Source organism: Marmota monax, unplaced genomic scaffold, assembly GCF_021218885.2.
Source record: "Marmota monax isolate L192 unplaced genomic scaffold, Marmota_monax_Labrador192_F-V1.1 WCK01_AAM20220418_F8-fsc00021, whole genome shotgun sequence".
NCBI lineage: Eukaryota > Metazoa > Chordata > Mammalia > Rodentia > Sciuridae > Marmota > Marmota monax.
In genome coordinates this window covers 26,359,374-26,375,751 of record NW_026695228.1, presented here as the reverse complement: position 1 = coordinate 26,375,751, position 16,378 = coordinate 26,359,374, and the positions used below count along the sequence as shown (strand labels likewise).

The following is a 16,378-nucleotide window of genomic DNA, read 5'->3' as shown; positions in this document are numbered from 1 at the left end:
TCCCGCTCCCGGAGTTATCGCGCCGCTTTACAAAGCGCGGTCGTTCGCGCCACGCCGGCCTGGGGGCGGGGCCCAGATCCCCTAGAGGCGTGTCCGCGCGGCTGTGCACCGCCCCCTGACGCACGCTCCCGTCCCCGCCGTCCCTGTGCGGCGGAGCCACCTCACAAAGCGGCGACCATTCGCGCGGGGCGGGGCCGACCCCGCCCCCGGGTGTATTCTCTCGTTCCCCGCGCCCAAGACCTCCAGCAGGGGGCGCTGTGACACGGGGCCGGGCCGCGGCGGCGGCGGCGGCGAGGCGTGGCGTGGCCGGCAGGTGGCGCTGCCCGGCTCGGCCTCGGCCTCGGCCTGCGCGGCGGCGGCGGCGGCGGCAGCGGCGGCGGCCTGGGCCCGGGCGCGGCGGCGGTGGCGGCGGCGGCGGCAGGCCCTGGAGCCGGATCTAAGATGGCAGCGGCGGCTGCGGCGGTGGGGCCGGGCGCGGGCGGCGCGGGGGCGGCGGTCCCAGGAGGCGCGGGGCCCTGCGCGACAGTGTCCGTGTTCCCCGGCGCCCGCCTCCTCACCATAGGCGACGCGAACGGCGAGATCCAGCGGCACGCGGAGCAGCAGGCGCTGCGCCTCGAGGTGCGCGCCGGCCCGGACGCGGCGGGCATCGCCCTCTACAGCCGTGAGTGGGGGCCCCGGGCTTGGGCCGAGGGCCGCGCAGTGCGCGGGGTTGTGCACGAGGCTGGCGGGTCTGGGGACCCCGGAGAGGCCCTGAGCCTGGGGGGCACCTGGCTGGGGGTCCCGGGGGCTGAGTCGGGGCTGGGAGTGAGGGGGTGTGGAGCGCCGGCATCCAGGGACAGAGAGAGAGAAAAGAAGGCATGCGTGGTGGCCAGAGGGGAGAGGTGCCCCGAATAAAGAGGAAAGCGCGAAATGGGGAGTGAGGGGCCTGAGATTTGGGAGGGGGCTGTGGGCAGGAAGTGGGGGGCAGACAGTGGTAGGGGTATTCGGAGGAAGCCGGGCGAGGGGGTGTCGGGAGCGGGTGTGGCCGCCCAGGCTGGGAGGAGGGTGGGGTATGGGCGGCCTCTGGCCATCTCAGGGGACCCCCTGGACTACTAAGGACAGTTGAAAAGTAATTCCCAGTCTGGGGCGGCCAGGAGAACGGGGTGCCTCCTCTATGGAGGGCTTGGCTTCCAGGACCCTCCGAGTGGGAAACTTCTAGAGCTGGGGAGAGGGCCCATGTGAGGGTGGTGCGGGCCACCGTAGGGGCTCTGGATGGAAACGTGGAAGGGGAGGGCCGCTTTCTGTTAGGCTTAGAAGTAAGAGGTAACACAGCCACCTCCTTCACCACGCGCCTGCTGTCGCCTTTTTGGGGATGTGAGAATCTAGTTGCATTTTCAGAAGCTGCTTTCAAAACTGACATTTCAGTAGGGGGAAAATCGCAAATGTGCTTGCCAAGACGTCCCCCAGCCGTAGTCTTTGTAATTCATCCTTTTTCTTTTTTCTTGTTACTCTTTCTTTTCTCCTCTCTTCTCTCAGATTCCTCGTTCACATTTTGCTATTCTGTTTCATTCGCCTTTGTCTCATGGGATCTCTTGCCCTGATGCTCTAGGGAGCCACGGAGAAGGCCTTTACTAGCTTTGGCCCCCTGGGAATTTTTTGCCACTCTGGGAACTGGGTGTTCTGAAGGGAAGTGTGTGGAGCAGTAGGTTCACATGGGCTTCTCCCTTCGCCTTGACTTTGAAAATAGATTAAAGGAGTGTGTCTGTCACCCAAGTGTGACACCTTTTGTCACACTGGAGAGGAGCTAGGGTCTTCTTGGACTAGATGAGAGGGAAGAAGGGTTGGGAGCTCAGGACAGACATCTAAGCTCAGCAGGATCTCAGATCCTAGGAAGCCCATTCATTTGGCAAGCATTAATAAGCAGTTTCTCAAGCTAGTCCCTGGCCTTACACTCGAAAAGAATTCCAGGAGGCTTGGTCTTCTTTCTTTTCTTTTCTTGTGAGTGTGTGTGTTGTGTGTGTGTGTGTGTGTGTGTGGTATTGGGGATTTAACCCAGGGGCATTCTATCTCTCTTGAGCCACACCCCCAGCCCTTTACTATTTTGAGACAGGGTCCAACTAAGTTGCCAAGTCTGGCCTCCAACTTGGAGTCTTCCTTCCTCAGCCTTCCGAGTTGCCGGGATTATAGGCATGTGCCACTGCAACTGCTCAAATAAACTTTAAGAAGAAAATTTAGAACAGTTTTTAAGTTTATACAATTATTAGGAACATAGTACAGGCAATTCTCAAATAACCCCCACACTTTCCCTTGTTCTTAGCATTTCATTTCAGAAGAGTTTTTACATTTTGTGTTTTTGATGTTGATAATCATGAAAGTAGGCTGGGGTATCGGCGTGTGTGAGATTCTGCATTGGAACCCCAGCACCCCAGGAAAAAGAGAGAAAGAACCAAAAAGAAAAAAGATAATCCTGAAGTGTCATGAGTTACACAGGCAATCTTCTGTGAGAGGTAATTCATAAGCAAAATGTCTTTAAAGAGGGAAAAAGTCCAGATTTCTCAAACGGAAATCCTGAATTCCAGATAATATTCTCAGGGGTCAGAAAGAATTTCTCCCCCTTTACACTTTAGTAGCATTAGTGGAGAGTTAAAAACATGGGCTCTGGAGGCAATCAGAGCTGGGTGTAATAATTTCCCAGGGCTGCCGTAACAAATGAACACAAACTTGGTGGCTTAAAACAACAGGAACGTGTTGGGGCTGGGGCTGGGGCTCAGCAGTAGCACACTTGCCTGGCATGTGTGAAGCACTGGGTTCGATTCTCAGCACTGCATATGAATAAATAAAATAAAGGTCTATCAACAGCTACAAACAAAACAAAACAGAAAGTGTTCTTTCTTAGTTTGTGGCCAGAAGTCTGAAATCAAGGTGTCAACAGGGCCTCGCTCCCTCTGGAGGTTCTCGGGAGAATGCTTTCTCCACTTTTCCAGCTTCCAGTGGCTCAGGCACTGCTCGCTTGTGGCAGCAAAACTCCACTCTCCGCCTCTGTCTTTACACAATCTCTCTCTGGGCTCTCATCTTTTCTTATGATACCTGGCATTAAATTAAATGTAGGACAGTGTCATCCTGAGATCCTTAATGATGTGGTCAAAGACCCCGTTTCCAAATAAGGTCATCCTCCTAATTCTGGGGATTAGGACTTTGACATCGCTTTCTTGGGTCATACTGTATAGGCTAATCTTGCGCCCTGCCACTTTACTACTAGCTGTGGGACTTTGTGTCACAGTTTCCTCATGGTTCAGTCTGTTGTAGCCCTTTGCTTAATAAATGAAGCCTTCCTTGGCAGTGGTACCTGCTCCCCTTAGGGGCTGGCAATGGCCTTAGAGTGGTTGGACTGCTGCTTGGGTAAAATAGCCTGAACAGTGGGGACAGACTAAGAGCATAGGGAGGAACTACTCTGAGTATGCTCTGAATATGGTCCCAGGGCTGGGGTGTGTGGCTACATGCACCCCATTTGAGAGTAGGTCTGCCCATATCCTCTGGGAAAAGTCTGAGGTACTGCAGGCAGTCTGGGGTATGGGAGGGGGATGTGGCAGTTGGGTGGGCCAAGGGGGAGCTCTCCCTATGCCTCCAGGTTGAAGCAGGGTGCTGGGAGCTTCGGGCCTTTTCTTGGGATGAACTTCCTTTCCTGGCTTCAGTTTTTTTCCACCTGGACCCTTCTGGGGCCTAAATGTTTTGTCCCAGAGAGTAAGCATCAGGAGCACTGACACTGACCTGTCCTCACAGATGCTGTGACCCACTTGTGCTTCTAGACTCCCAGAATTGCATCTGTGTAGGTGGGGACATAGGGAGGAATAGTCAGGATTGGCCAGGGCACAAATCTTCCATTACCTTGAATATTTGTGGTAGTCCAGAGTCTTCTGTGGGTGCTAGGGAGGGTCTTCAAAGTGGAGTCTGACAGGTTCTGGTCAGCTGTGTGGTTCTGAACTAGCTATTTGACCTCCCTGAGCCTGTTTTCTCACCTAGTAGCAACACTTACCTGTGCGTGGCCTCTGTTTCCTCTGCAGTGGGAATCATGCCACTTGGGGCCCAGGAAAGTGGGCGAAGTTGATTGGGTGTGTGGAGCAGGGTGTCCAGCGTATAGCAAGCATTCAGTAAACAGTAAGTTTTTCATAGATGTTATTGAGAGTGATGGCATTGTTGTGGCCTAGGAAAGACCTGGCTGTTCTAGGACAGAGCTCCTTATGCTGCAGGCCTGCCCAACTGTCTTATACCCCTGGTGTTGGGAGAGAGACTTGTGGGCCCTGTTTCTTGACACCTGTACCTTGTCTGGTGGGAAGGATGACAGCTGCAGAAGATCCTGCTGTGGTCATCCTGCTGCAACCCCAGGCAACCCTCGCTGCCTCTTCTAGCCATTTGATCACCCTGGCTTTTATCCATGGGATTGACCGAATGGCAGGCAGCTACTAAATCCACACCGTTATCCCTGGGCAGAGGTAGAGGTCCTCTGGCTGGTCTTTCTGAGCCTTGAGGAAGTTCTGGCACAGCCTTGGGCATTCTGGGAGGCAGCTCTGCTCTCCTGAAGAGGAGGTGGGGCGGGCTGGGATGAGAGCAGGTCAGACTCTCAATCCCTCAGTTTCACGGCCTCCTTTCAGGAGATAGCTGTGTGGTTTTTCTTTCTTGATCAGCACAGGTCAGTTTGGCCAGTGTTGTGTGCTCTCCCTGATGCTTGTTTTAAAGAAGAGACAGGGGAGACAAACTTTGAAAGGGGCTAAATTTCGGTTTTGTGGGGGGCATGCCAGTGTGTGCAGAGCCCAGAGGAAAACTTTTTGTCAAAAGAAGGTGAAGAAAGGCTGGCTGCCACAGAACCAGGAGCCCTTGTGACTTGGGACCCCTCTGACAGCTGGGGTGTTTGTTATGTGCCCAGCCCTTAAGACACTTTATTGTCAAGTTGGACTGACAATTGAGAAAGTTGGTAACACCAGAAGTGCATTGTGGTTTCAGCAGTATCTGTATGTTGCTAACCGCTGCTGTCATTTATTGAGCACTTACTGTGCACCAGGCTGTGCAAAAACTTGTGTAGACAGACTCAAGTGCTTGACCTTGGGGGCAGCAAGGGAAAGGACAGTATAAATTCAGGCCTGTGGGCCAAATGTAGCCTGCATCCTATTTTTATACAGTCAGAGCTGGGAGAGGCTTTTATAGTTTTGAAGCATTGAATTAAAAAAAACAACAAAAAAAAGCCGACCCACAAAGAGGAATATTTAATCGAGACCATGGTGTCCTTTAAAACCTAAAATATTTACTTGTTGGCCCTTTTTGACAGAAAAAAATGGCAAATCCTGGGATAAAAGATTGAGGCCGGTAGGAGAAGGGGGGCCAGTAGGGAAGATGGCCCCAGTCAGACAAACCAGATATCCTTTCTTTCTTTTCATTGTGAAGTGTCCTGATGGCTCAACACAAATGCACCACACTTTCTGGATTGTGTGGGCAGGTTGGCCTGCAGGTTGTGGCCCTTGCTTTATGTTAGCACTGGTCCTTAAAAAGTCCTAGGAATCAGTGATTCTAATCCCATTTTATTGGTGGAAAAACAGGTAAAAGGGCTTGACCAGCTGAAATGACATGGTGGGCTGGCAGCAGAGCTGGCTTTGAAGTCCAGGGCTGCCAGATGCCCACCCTACTGTGTGTGTGTGTGTGTGTGTGTGTGTATGTTTCAGAAAGGAAAAATAAGCAGCATTCAGTTTATCTGTGTGGAACAGAGACCCAAAGTAGCAGTGCTTAAACAAGATGGTATTTAATTTTTTGTGCTCTCGTGCTTAAATCCGAAGGTTGGCAGGTACCCAAGTCTCTAGGGCTGGATGGTATAGAAGTCCCCAGACCCAGATCCTTAATAGCTACCACTTCTAAAGTGAGGTGTTGGCCTAGCTTGGTGGTGCATGCCTATAATCCCAGTGGCTTGGGAAAGCTGAGGCAGGAGGATCACAAGTTTAAGGCCAGCCTCAGCAATTTAGCAAGACACTGTCTCAAAATAAAAAGTAAAAAAAAGAGCTAGGGATGTGATTCAGTGGTTAAGTGCCCCTGGGTTTAATATCTGGTACCAAAAAAGAAAGAAAGAAAGAAAGAAACATGCGTGAGGTCTGTCTTCATGGTTCAGCATGGCTACTGGAGTCCAGTCTTCACACTCCGGTTTCCCAGTAGTAGGGTAAAAGAAGGGATGAATGAGGAAGGGTGCAAATGTCTGTTAAGGAAGGTTTCTGAAAGATGGCTTAGGGCACTTCTGCTTCCATCCCATGGACTAGAATGTCCGTTGTATGCAAAGGAGACTGGGAAATGTAGCCTTTAGCCCAAGTAGCCATGTGCTAAGCTAGATTCAGGGCTGCTTTTTGCTGTGCGGGAAAGGGAGAACATAACTGGCAGACTTGCCCTGGCTGCCATGGGAAAATGTGCACCTTGCCAGGACATTTCTGGCTTATGGAAAGATGCTCAGGTACACGGTGAGAAGGGACAACTTGAAACAAAGGGGGTCCCCTTTAAGAAATGGAGTAGCAAAAGGGGAAAACGGGGTTGCGTCAGAATTGCTTTTTTTTTTGTACTGAGGATTGAACCCAGGGGTGCTCTTCCACTGAGCTACAGTCTCAGCCGTTTTTATTTTTTAGAGACAGAATCTTACTCAGTTGTCTAGGTTATCTTGAACTTTTGTTTTTCTTCATCAGCCTTCAGAGTGGCTGGGATTACAGGTGTGTGCCACTGCACCTGGCCAGAATTGCCTTTTACAAGCCTTTCACTGTGTGGTCAGGAGATGTGTACCCTTCAGGAGACGTGACAAAAGGGTCTTTTCTGAAGATTGCTTTAGCAGCAAAACACCAGGTCTACAGGAGCAGGGGGAGAGAAGCCTGTGGGAGCTTCCTAGGCTGGAGAATGGAACGGGAATGTGGCTGCAGAGTGGCCTCCCCTCAGCCTGCTTCAGAGCAGGTCAGAGCTCAGGAATTGTATTCTGGAACAAAAGGTGAATTCTACCCAGGGGCCTCAAGGACTAGATTGTAAAGCTTTAAACCCTGTCCAGGAGTTACAAATGACCTGCCCCAGGGTTCCTTGCAGTTAAAATCTAGGTAGACTACTCCCTGCCCCCCACTTCTATTGGGGCCTGAACTCAAGGTTACTTAACCACTGAGCCACATCCCTAGCTCTTCTTATTTTTTGTTTTTTTAGATAGGCTCTCACTGAGTTGCATAGGGCCTTGTTAAATTGTTGAGGCTGGCCTTGAACTTGTGATCCTCCTATCTTAGCCTTCTGAATTGCTGAGATTACTGGCATGCACAACCACACCCCACTCCCAGCCTTCTTAACTTTTTATTTGAAGACAGGTTCTCACTGAATTACCCAGACTCGGTCTTGAACTTCAATTCTTCTGCCTCAGCCTCTTGTGCTCAGGCATGTGTCACTATACCAGGCATGTGCCACTATACCAGGCTAAGAAGCAGTTTTTTGAACCCAGGTTTCCATCAAGTGTGGATAAATGTCTCTCATCTCACACCTGTAACCCCAGTGACTCAGGAGGCTGAGGAAGGAGAATGGCAAGCTAGAGGCCAGCCTCAGCAAATTATGGAGACCCTCAACAACTCAGTGAGACGTTGTCTCAAAATAAAAAATTTTTGGGAAAAAAAAAAAAAAAAGACTGGGGATGTAGTTCAGTGGTAAAGTGCCACTGTGTTCAATCCCTGGTACGAAAAAAAAAAAAAGTCTCTTACCTCTTTAGGCCCCCAGCCCCTTTTTCTAGGCATCTGAGTTTGAGACTGCGCTGCAGTTCCAGTAAGGTGGACTCGGCTTCCCACCCTGATTGCAAAGTCCTGGCCTCTTGGCCCTTTTCCTTCTATACCCATATCTGGTCCCTGCATAGGCCCACAGCCTCATGTGCAGTTTGGAAACTCAAAAGTTCTGAACATATAACTTATTTTTACTACTTATTTGACAGCATATTCTGCTGTGAGCTGCCATGTGGGCCTTCTTTATAAATTTCTGTGTCCAGTTTAGTGGCACTGAGTCATACATTCTGTTAAAAAGACATGCTTGGTTATAAGAGTATTATAGAGACTACAGAAGAGTGATATAAGTCACCTGTACATTATCATCTTTCTAAAAACCAGAAGAGTTGTCATCTGAAACAAACTGGCCCTTGTGGAAGTGTGAAGGACTGTGATGTGTACAACCTGCCGGGGTTTGGGGGCCCTTATATGAATTTGTGAGTGGAGAGTGGCCAGCACAGGCATCAAGTGCTGGGCTCCCATGTCATGGTCTGGATGTGGTGGACAGGCAGGGCCTTTCAAACTCACCAATGACTTGGAGGTACCAGCTGAGACTAGGGGACTCTGGAAGGCATGTGTAGCTCTTTCCAGGGAAGTCTGCTCTGCCTCTAGGATCTGCTCAAGAACCTGGGGAGGTGGTGAGTTTGCCAGGACATCAGGGAAACACCACTGAGGAGAGAGGGCTGGATGGAAGGACAGGCCCAGTTGTTCCAGGCGAAGGACTGAGGCTTCTGAGGGGCTTCTAGCCGCTCAGAGCTGGCATTCTGCATCTGGTCTGTAGATGGCCCCTGGTGTGCATGGGGGGTCACATAAGCCCCTCAAAATTATATATATATATATATATATATATATATATATATATATATATATATATATATATATATATTTTTTTTTTTTTTTTTTTTTTTTTTTTTTTTTTTTTTTAACATTTTTATTTTTTAGTATTTGGCGGACACAACATCTTTGTATGTGGTGCTGAGAATCGAACCTGGGCCGCACGCATGCCAGGTGAGCACGCTACCGTTTGAGCCACATCCCCAGCCCAATATTTTTTATTTATTATAACCCAGGGCCTTGTCCATGCCAGGCAAATGCTCTACCACCACTGAGTCACAACCCCCGCTCAGGAGTCCCTAGAAATTGATCACAGGTTTGTTTGCTTCAGGGTAAAAGGTGAAGTGTCAGTGACTGTGACCTCAGATGAGCCTGTGAGATTCTCTTTCCATCCCAGACTGAAAAGGGGTTCACAGGAACATCTTCCTGGTATGGTGTGAAGAAAATACATTTAAGGCACCCCTCCTTGTGTGCCTGGGTTTGTGTATGTGCCCTGTAAACGGGTTTAGGTATTACTGAGGGTTCTTAGCCCATTTTTCTGGGCAGAGCCTCCCTTGGTTTCCATCAGTTTCTTTTTTTTTAATATTTATTTTTTGGTTGTAGGTGGACATAATATCTTTATTTCATTTCTGTGTGGTGCTGAGGTTGGAACCCAGGGCCTCATGTGTGCCAGGCAAACGCTCTACCACTGAGCCACAACCCCAGCCCCTCCAGCAGATTCTTAGAGGGATCTGTGACCTGAGAAAGAAAGGGTGACAACCACTGGAGGAACCATCCCTAGGAGTGACTCAGTTGGCCCTGGCTGGTCAGCTGCAAGTGCTGTGAGTGGACAGGTTGAGACCCTGCAAGGGGCTGGGGTGTCCTGGGAGACATGGGGAAAAGACATGAAAGGAAGGAGAGGCCAGTGGTTCCAGGTGCTGAAAAAAGTCAGAGAGAGCTAGAGCCAAGGGCAGACACTGGGTTTCCGACCCAGAGGGCACAGGCAACCTTGATAGCAGTCCCCATCTTGCAGGACCCGGTGGGGGCTGGGCCCAGCCAACTGGCAGCTGGGGAGAGGCATGTGAAGCTATGGAGTGAGGTGGGAGGCTAACCTTCCCCCACCTGGGGCCTGGAGACCCGCCCTTTCATTCATTCAGCCTGAAGTAGGCCTGGAGAGTGGCCTCACTGTCTCTGGTGCAGAGGTCACCACTTATCCAGCTTCAGACAGTCCGCAGAAACTCACGGAACAGCTGCTGTCTGCCAGTTGCTGTTTTAGAAGCTGGGGATATAGTGACACCTGAGGTAAACACGTGGTCCCATACCTGCATGTCTGAGAATGTGGTGCCACAGGTATTAAATCAGCCATCACTCAAAAGTTCCTTGTTCCCCAAAGGGTTAGTGCCTTGGGTATTTTTTTTTTTAATATTTTTAAGTTGTAGATGGAACACAATACCTTTATTTTATTTTTATGTGGTGCTGAGGATCAAACTCAGTGCCTCACACGTGCAAGGCGTATGCTCTACCACTGAGCCACAACCCCAGCCCCTGCCTTGGGTATTTTTAAGGATGCTGGGGGAGGGTCTCTACATAAAATCTGAGGGGAGGGCTGGTCACAAGGCCTCCCTGCTCAGGAAGGGGCATTAAGCTCACTAAAGAAGAATAAGTAAAGCAGGAGGCACAGTGGGGCTTGTGGCGAGCCACCAAGTCCTGACTCCACTTGTCACCATCCACATGACCACTCTGTGCCTCAGGTTCCTTGGCTATAAAGTGGGGAACTTGACGCTTCTCTTTTAGAGGTTGTTGTGAGCGGTGAGCTGACAGAAGTCAAGTGCTTAAAATAGTGTCTGGAACGCTGTACTTCCCTGGCAGTGGGAAGACCTGCTCTGGGAGTGAACTTTCGGGCCTGGCATAGCCAAGGGCAGCAGAGTGTGTAGTGGCTTTCATTCCAACAGTGACAGGGAGGAAGTGACACCCATGGTGGAGGTCGGGCTTAAGTCTGGCTCTGCCCTCCACCCTTTCTGAATGGTGTGGTCCTGGACAAGTGCCTCAGCCTTCTTGTTGGTGGGAGGTGGCTTTGGCCAGGGTGGACATCTGTGACTGGACACAGCCCCTCAAAAATCAGACACACTGTCCAACCCCAGCACAGTCCAGTTTTAGAGAACAGAGAGAATGTGGACTCCGTCTGCTCCCTGCTGGGGCCCGGGGAGTCCCCTGTGGAGAATGGCATTGAAGGGCTTGGGGAGAGGCTGCCTGGCCAGAGAGTTGACTGAAGGAAACTCCTGGGACGGGGCAGCAGCTGACCACTGAGTGAGGGGCAGCAGGACAGTGTAGCGTCTCAGTTTCCAGTCCCACTGCACTCCTGGGTCCCCTTTGTGGCAGGCCAAAATGGCTTTCCCCGGCTGGTTTGCCTTTGCCTTCTCCCTTTCTGGGCCAGAAGCTGCTGGTGCCTGAGAACACAGGCTGCAGAGCCACCCTGCTTCCTTTCCTTTCAGTTTCTTCTTGTAACATGGAAGGCTTTTTTGAGGTTAGTGACTAGTTGGATAGTATTATTATTTGACTCCTAAGCCTGAAAGAGAAATGCTTCTGCAATGCTCAACTGTGAGGGTGATCATTAAATCCCAAGACGAGGGAGAGCTGACCTGCAAGGGGTACAGAGGGGCTTTGGAAATCCTCCTAAGACCCTCTTTTGGGGACCTGCCTAAACTGCTCCTGGATCCAGAGCCCCAGGAACCAGCAGAGGGCCCTCCTTCCAGTCTACCCACAGAAGCCTTGGTCCCGCTCTGTGCTTTTGACACTGTCCAGCTCAGACTTGAGTTGAAGAATCTGGAGGCCCTGACTCCCACCCCCGCCTTTGTTCCTCCATAACCAGTTTTATGAAGGAAATTGAAAGCAGACTTAGCCTAGAGGAGTTGGGCCTGGAGATTCCGAGGAGCTCCAGGCCTCCTCGGGTGGTTCTTTTCTTTTATTACTTCTTTCATTGCTGTTGAGGCTACACAGGCACATGTCTGGGCCTTAGGTGTCCTGTTTGATGCATCCGACAGCTGTGGTCACCTGTGTAACCCATGTTCTGCCACCCAAAGCCAGCTTGTCCTTCACTCTCTGGGTAATTTTTGTTTATTTGAGCAGTCCCTCCTTCGCACGTCTGCTCCTTTCTCTATGGGCCATTTGTCCCTTACTGCCAGGCTGGCCATTCTTGAAAACAGGTCCAGACTGGTTTGGGGAGGCTCTGCTCCCCCACCTTGCCTCTTGCACAGATCCTGAAAGCCCCTTTCCCTTTTATTCCATCTTTTTGTCTGTCTCTTTAAAGCGATTCATTACTACGCACAGTTTTGGCAGGAGCGGTCTGGGCTGTTTTTCTTTAACATTGTTGGCAGGTCTCTCCTCCCGCTAATTGTGTTCTTGGAGGTGGGGTTCGTTTTCGCTGGGTGCCTCACGCGTGTCAGAGTGTAATGGTTTTATGTATAGCAGCCTGCCTGACAACAGGCGTGGGTGAGACTCGGGGCCTGCTAAAGGGCCCTAGCTGATCAGTGCTCTAGTGAAAAAGGGATGCCCTTGTCACATGAATAACTAATCAAAGGCATATTGAGGGACCCAAGAGGCACATTCCAGAGAATTCAACACATTCTTCCTGAAGCTATATGGGAAGGTGAAAGGTCCTTTTGACCCCAGACTGGAGCCTCCAGATTTATGACTTGTGTCCTCTGCTTCTGAGCCCTGGGGTGAGGGGGACAGGGGCACCTGGCTCCTACTCCCCCTTCCCCACACTTGTGCCCCTGCTTATCAGCGCTTGCAGTCCCTACTATGGTTAAGCATGACCAAAGTGCCCTGCAGGCCCTGTTCCAAGTGCTTTTCATTTATCGACTGGTCCAATCATAACATCCCTGAAAGTTGGCAGGTCTTCACAGGGAGCCACAGTGGCCACAGATTACTCCCTTCATATTTACAAATGAGGAAACTGAGGCATTGAAGGTTTGGTGGTAGTGTCCTTTGTCACTGGATTGGTCATGGAAGGCTCCTAGAAACTCACTAAAAACTCACTAAACTCCCAGCTTTCCTGTGTGGTGATTCCACGGCTGCTCAGGCAGCCTCGGCACCTTGTTGTCTGTGCCACATCTGGAGTCACATCTGGTGAGGCAGCCTGAGGCTCTGGGCAGGACATGGCTCTCCTAACTCAAACATCCTGTTTAGGAGCTGAGGTGGGGCCGGAGAGGCTCTGGGAACCCTGAGGGGCCTGGCAGAGGCCCTTCCTAAGGCTACGCAGTCCTGGGACATCCTGTTTCTCTTCTGGGCCCATGGTCAAAAGTCTTTCTTCCAACATGGGCCCTGGCCAGGAACTTTGAGTGGGCCTCAGCTGCTGGCAGCTTCTTCCTGCCCATCTCCAGTTCCCCCCGTGCCTCTTCCCTGCTAAAGCTGCCCTGGCCTATCCTCTTATCTTGTGTAGTTTGGCCTCTTGGGAGCCGGCCCTGGTCCTCAGCTGGAGGCCCCTGAGTGGCCTGGGTGCTGCTATTCTGAGAGCCGGTTTCCCTGTGCAATTTGGGGTACTCCTGCTGCTCCCCTTTCATCCTCATTCTATCCTGGTCTTTGGGGACTCTGAAAATGGCCCTTCTGCTAAGGATCTCACAAAGCACTGCTACCTCAGCCATGTGTCCCAGGCTATGGTGACCCTACGAGGCAGGCTCAATTACCTCCATGCAGTGGGGAGGGCAGGGGTCTGTGTCGTTGCCATCCTGGACATGGTGTCTGTGGCCTTCCCAGCCAGATTCTCCTTTGACTCCAGAGGCTGGGATGGAGTTTGTTTACTCTTGGACCAGTTGCTGGGTCCCCAAGCATCGCTGCTCTTTTTTTTTTTTTAATATTTATTTTTTAGTTTTTGGCAGACACAACATCTTTGTTTGTATGTGGTGCTGAGGATCGAACCCGGGCCACACACATGCCAGGCGAGCGCGCTACCGCTTGAGCCACATCCCCAGCCCCTCGCTGCTCTTGAAAATGGGGCTAAGGTAGCACAGAGGGTGATTTGGTGCCTGCACTGAGACTCTGCACAGATCACACTCCACTGCCTGGTGTTCCATAAATCACAGCTTCAAAGTCTCAGCCGAGAAGAAAGGACAGGCCAGCCTGTGGAGTGAGGGGGCTGGGGAGGCTGGTTTTGTTGCCTTGCCCCCCTTTTTCATAATTATCCACTAAGCTTCACATTTGCAGGGGCTGCAGAACTCCCCAGGCACATCTGCCATCCCTTTTGTGGCCACAAAGCAGGGGCCAGTCACAGCAACTGATTAGCATGGCCAGGGAGACATTTGCATTTAATTGCCCCTAGTGTTCTTTTCAGAAAAGCCAAGTTCTTTCTTTGTCTTGTCCTATTCTTGGGGTTGCTCTTCTACACACCCCACAATTAGACTCCTGTTTAGGGTCTCCACACCGGGCCTGGCAGGCTAGAAGCCTTTACTCTTAAAGGCAGGGCTGGCCTTACCTCCTCTGGACCAGCCCTTTGCTAGGAGCCTCCTGCCCAGTGTTTTCCCCAGGCCTCTGACCTCCCAAAGCTGATTTGTGAGGTCTGCATGTCCCCAGTGAGGGAAGTTTTCTCTATCCCATGGTCACCCCAGAGGCAACTTGACCTTTCTCCACATGCCACCTGCAGAAGTGTCTTGAAATCAGACCTGGTGGGGGTGGGGTGAGGATAGGTCAGCCTGGGGCCATGCAGATGCTATCAGGAACCCTGGAGGAAGATGTCACCATCCCCAATTGGTTACCTCTTGGCCAAGTCCTGTTTCTGAGTGGTTTCAGAATTGTTGCCATTCTCCTGGACACTTATGTTCGTGGGGATTCTCCTAAAATAGATTAAACTCTTTTGAGTTGCCAGCCCTATATTGGAGAGTGGTCTTTTGGGGCTGTCAGATTGTTCAACATGTTAAAGGCCAATATGCCTAGTCCCTCTGTGCTTCTCATTTCCACTTAACAGAATTGAAACACACTGGGTGTGGTGACTCACACCTGTAATTCCTGCAGCTTGGGAGGTTGAGGCAGGAGGATCACAAGTTTGAGGCCAGCCCCAGTAATTTAGCAAGGCCATAAGCAACTCAGCAAGACCTTGTCTCAAAATAAAAAAAGGGGGGGCTGGGGTTGTGGCTCAATGGTGGAGCGCTCGCCTAGCACGTGCAAGGCCCTGGATTCGATCGTCAGCACCACATAAAAATAAAATAAACATACTGCGTCCATCTACAACTAAAAAATAAAATATTAAAAAAATAAAAATATAAGAGGGGGCTGGGGATGTGGCTCAGTGATTAAGTGCCCCTGGGTTCAATCCCCAGTATCCAAAAAATTTAATAAATAAATAAAATTAAAACACTGAGAATGGAGAATGAAGGGGACTTTCCTACTCTAACTTCCCACACGTCTGCTGAGAATCAACATTTAGGGGGTCATTTTGAAATGACCTGAAAACTTAAGTTGTAACCATGAAACTTAAAATGAAGAATGAAGAGTGTTGGGGATATAGCTCAGTTGGTTGAGTATTTGCCTCGCATGCACAAGGCCCTGGGTTCAATCCCTTAGCACCATAAAAAAAGGGGGGGGGCTGGGAATATAGTTCAGTGGTAGAGCACTTGCTTAGCATGTCCAATCTGGCTTCCATTCCTAGCAAAACACACACACACACACACACACACACACACACCTCAAATGGTGTGGGTGGTATGGGAAACCAATTTCTCTGTTGGCTGCAGGTTCAGCCATGTGTTCAGATGGCCACTCCCTGGCTGTAAAGATTGACTCTTGAGGGGCTTCCAAGGCAGATGGGTCTGGGGTTGGCTACTTGGGGAATAGGGTCAGATGCCTGGACTGGACCTGTCATGAACTTGTGTTCAGAATTCTTTCTGGGGTTCCTGCTCTGCCTCACTGTAGAGCACCTTGGGGACATGGGGACTGGGACCTGTGTTTTGTACCAGCACCACCCTGCTTTGTGCCTGTGGGCACAGGGTGTGTCCATCCTAACAGCCTGAGCCATGCTTCATTTTATTTTTCTAGACAATAAAGCTGAGGCTTAGGGAGGGGAAGGGCCCTTGCTTGCAGGTGGCCAAGCCTAGGTTCAGATGTGGGTCTGACTAAGTCTAGAGCCAGGCTCTGGTAACTGCACCTGGCCTTGGTCTTCTTGGCAGTAAAGGAGAAGGGCTTTCCCAGGTGACAGCTGCCTGGAATGCAAGCCAAAGCTCTGCTGCCCCGGGGCAAGCTGATGTGGTCCAGCCTGCTGCCCCACCTCCATCACATCCCCTGGGACTGGGGGCCGTGGCATGGGTGCAGGGCTTTCTTTGGAAGATATTGTGCAGAGAAGATAGAGCTGACCTTCCTCCTCCAGCTGGGGCACAGCAGAGGCCCACGCCTGTCCTCACTGCTCTCCCCACCTGGGCAGGGTCTGAAAGGGTGGGTGGGTTGGGGTCCAGAGTCAGGCCTGCCCACTCTGGAGTGGACTGGAATGGACATCAGGCCTCTCCTGCTGTGGCAACTGCCTTTTGTGTGGTTATCTTTTTATGTATAGGGTAGAAATTCAGCTTACTGGAGAGTGACGTGATCTTCCCTGCACACTGCTGCCAGCTTCCCTTGGGTTTTTTAGGCCCACGTGCATAAATCTCTTGGCTTGAAGTTATGCACATTTCAACAATGGGGGGGTGGGCCGATGGAAGAGTATTGCCTTCCCAGAGCCAGTCCCTAAAGTCATTTTATTGTTTCTAGACCAGCTCTTCTGCTGGTCCCCTCATTTTTACTGATACGATACAAGTGATCACTTTAACGTA

At 51.0% G+C, this 16,378-nt stretch overlaps 1 protein-coding gene across 4 annotated transcripts in view; it reads left to right on the top strand.

The window, feature by feature from the left end:
* Positions 1-435: 435 nt before the first annotated feature.
* Carm1 (coactivator associated arginine methyltransferase 1) overlaps positions 436-16,378 on the top strand; it is a 46,133-nt gene continuing 30,190 nt past the window's right edge. For all 4 annotated transcript variants that reach the window (XM_046436545.1, XM_046436543.1, XM_046436544.1 and 1 more), the window contains exon 1: positions 436-661. In XM_046436545.1, coding sequence (XP_046292501.1) covers positions 442-661 — 220 coding nt within the window. In that variant the 5' untranslated portion in view covers positions 436-441. The remainder of the gene's footprint in view (positions 662-16,378) is intronic.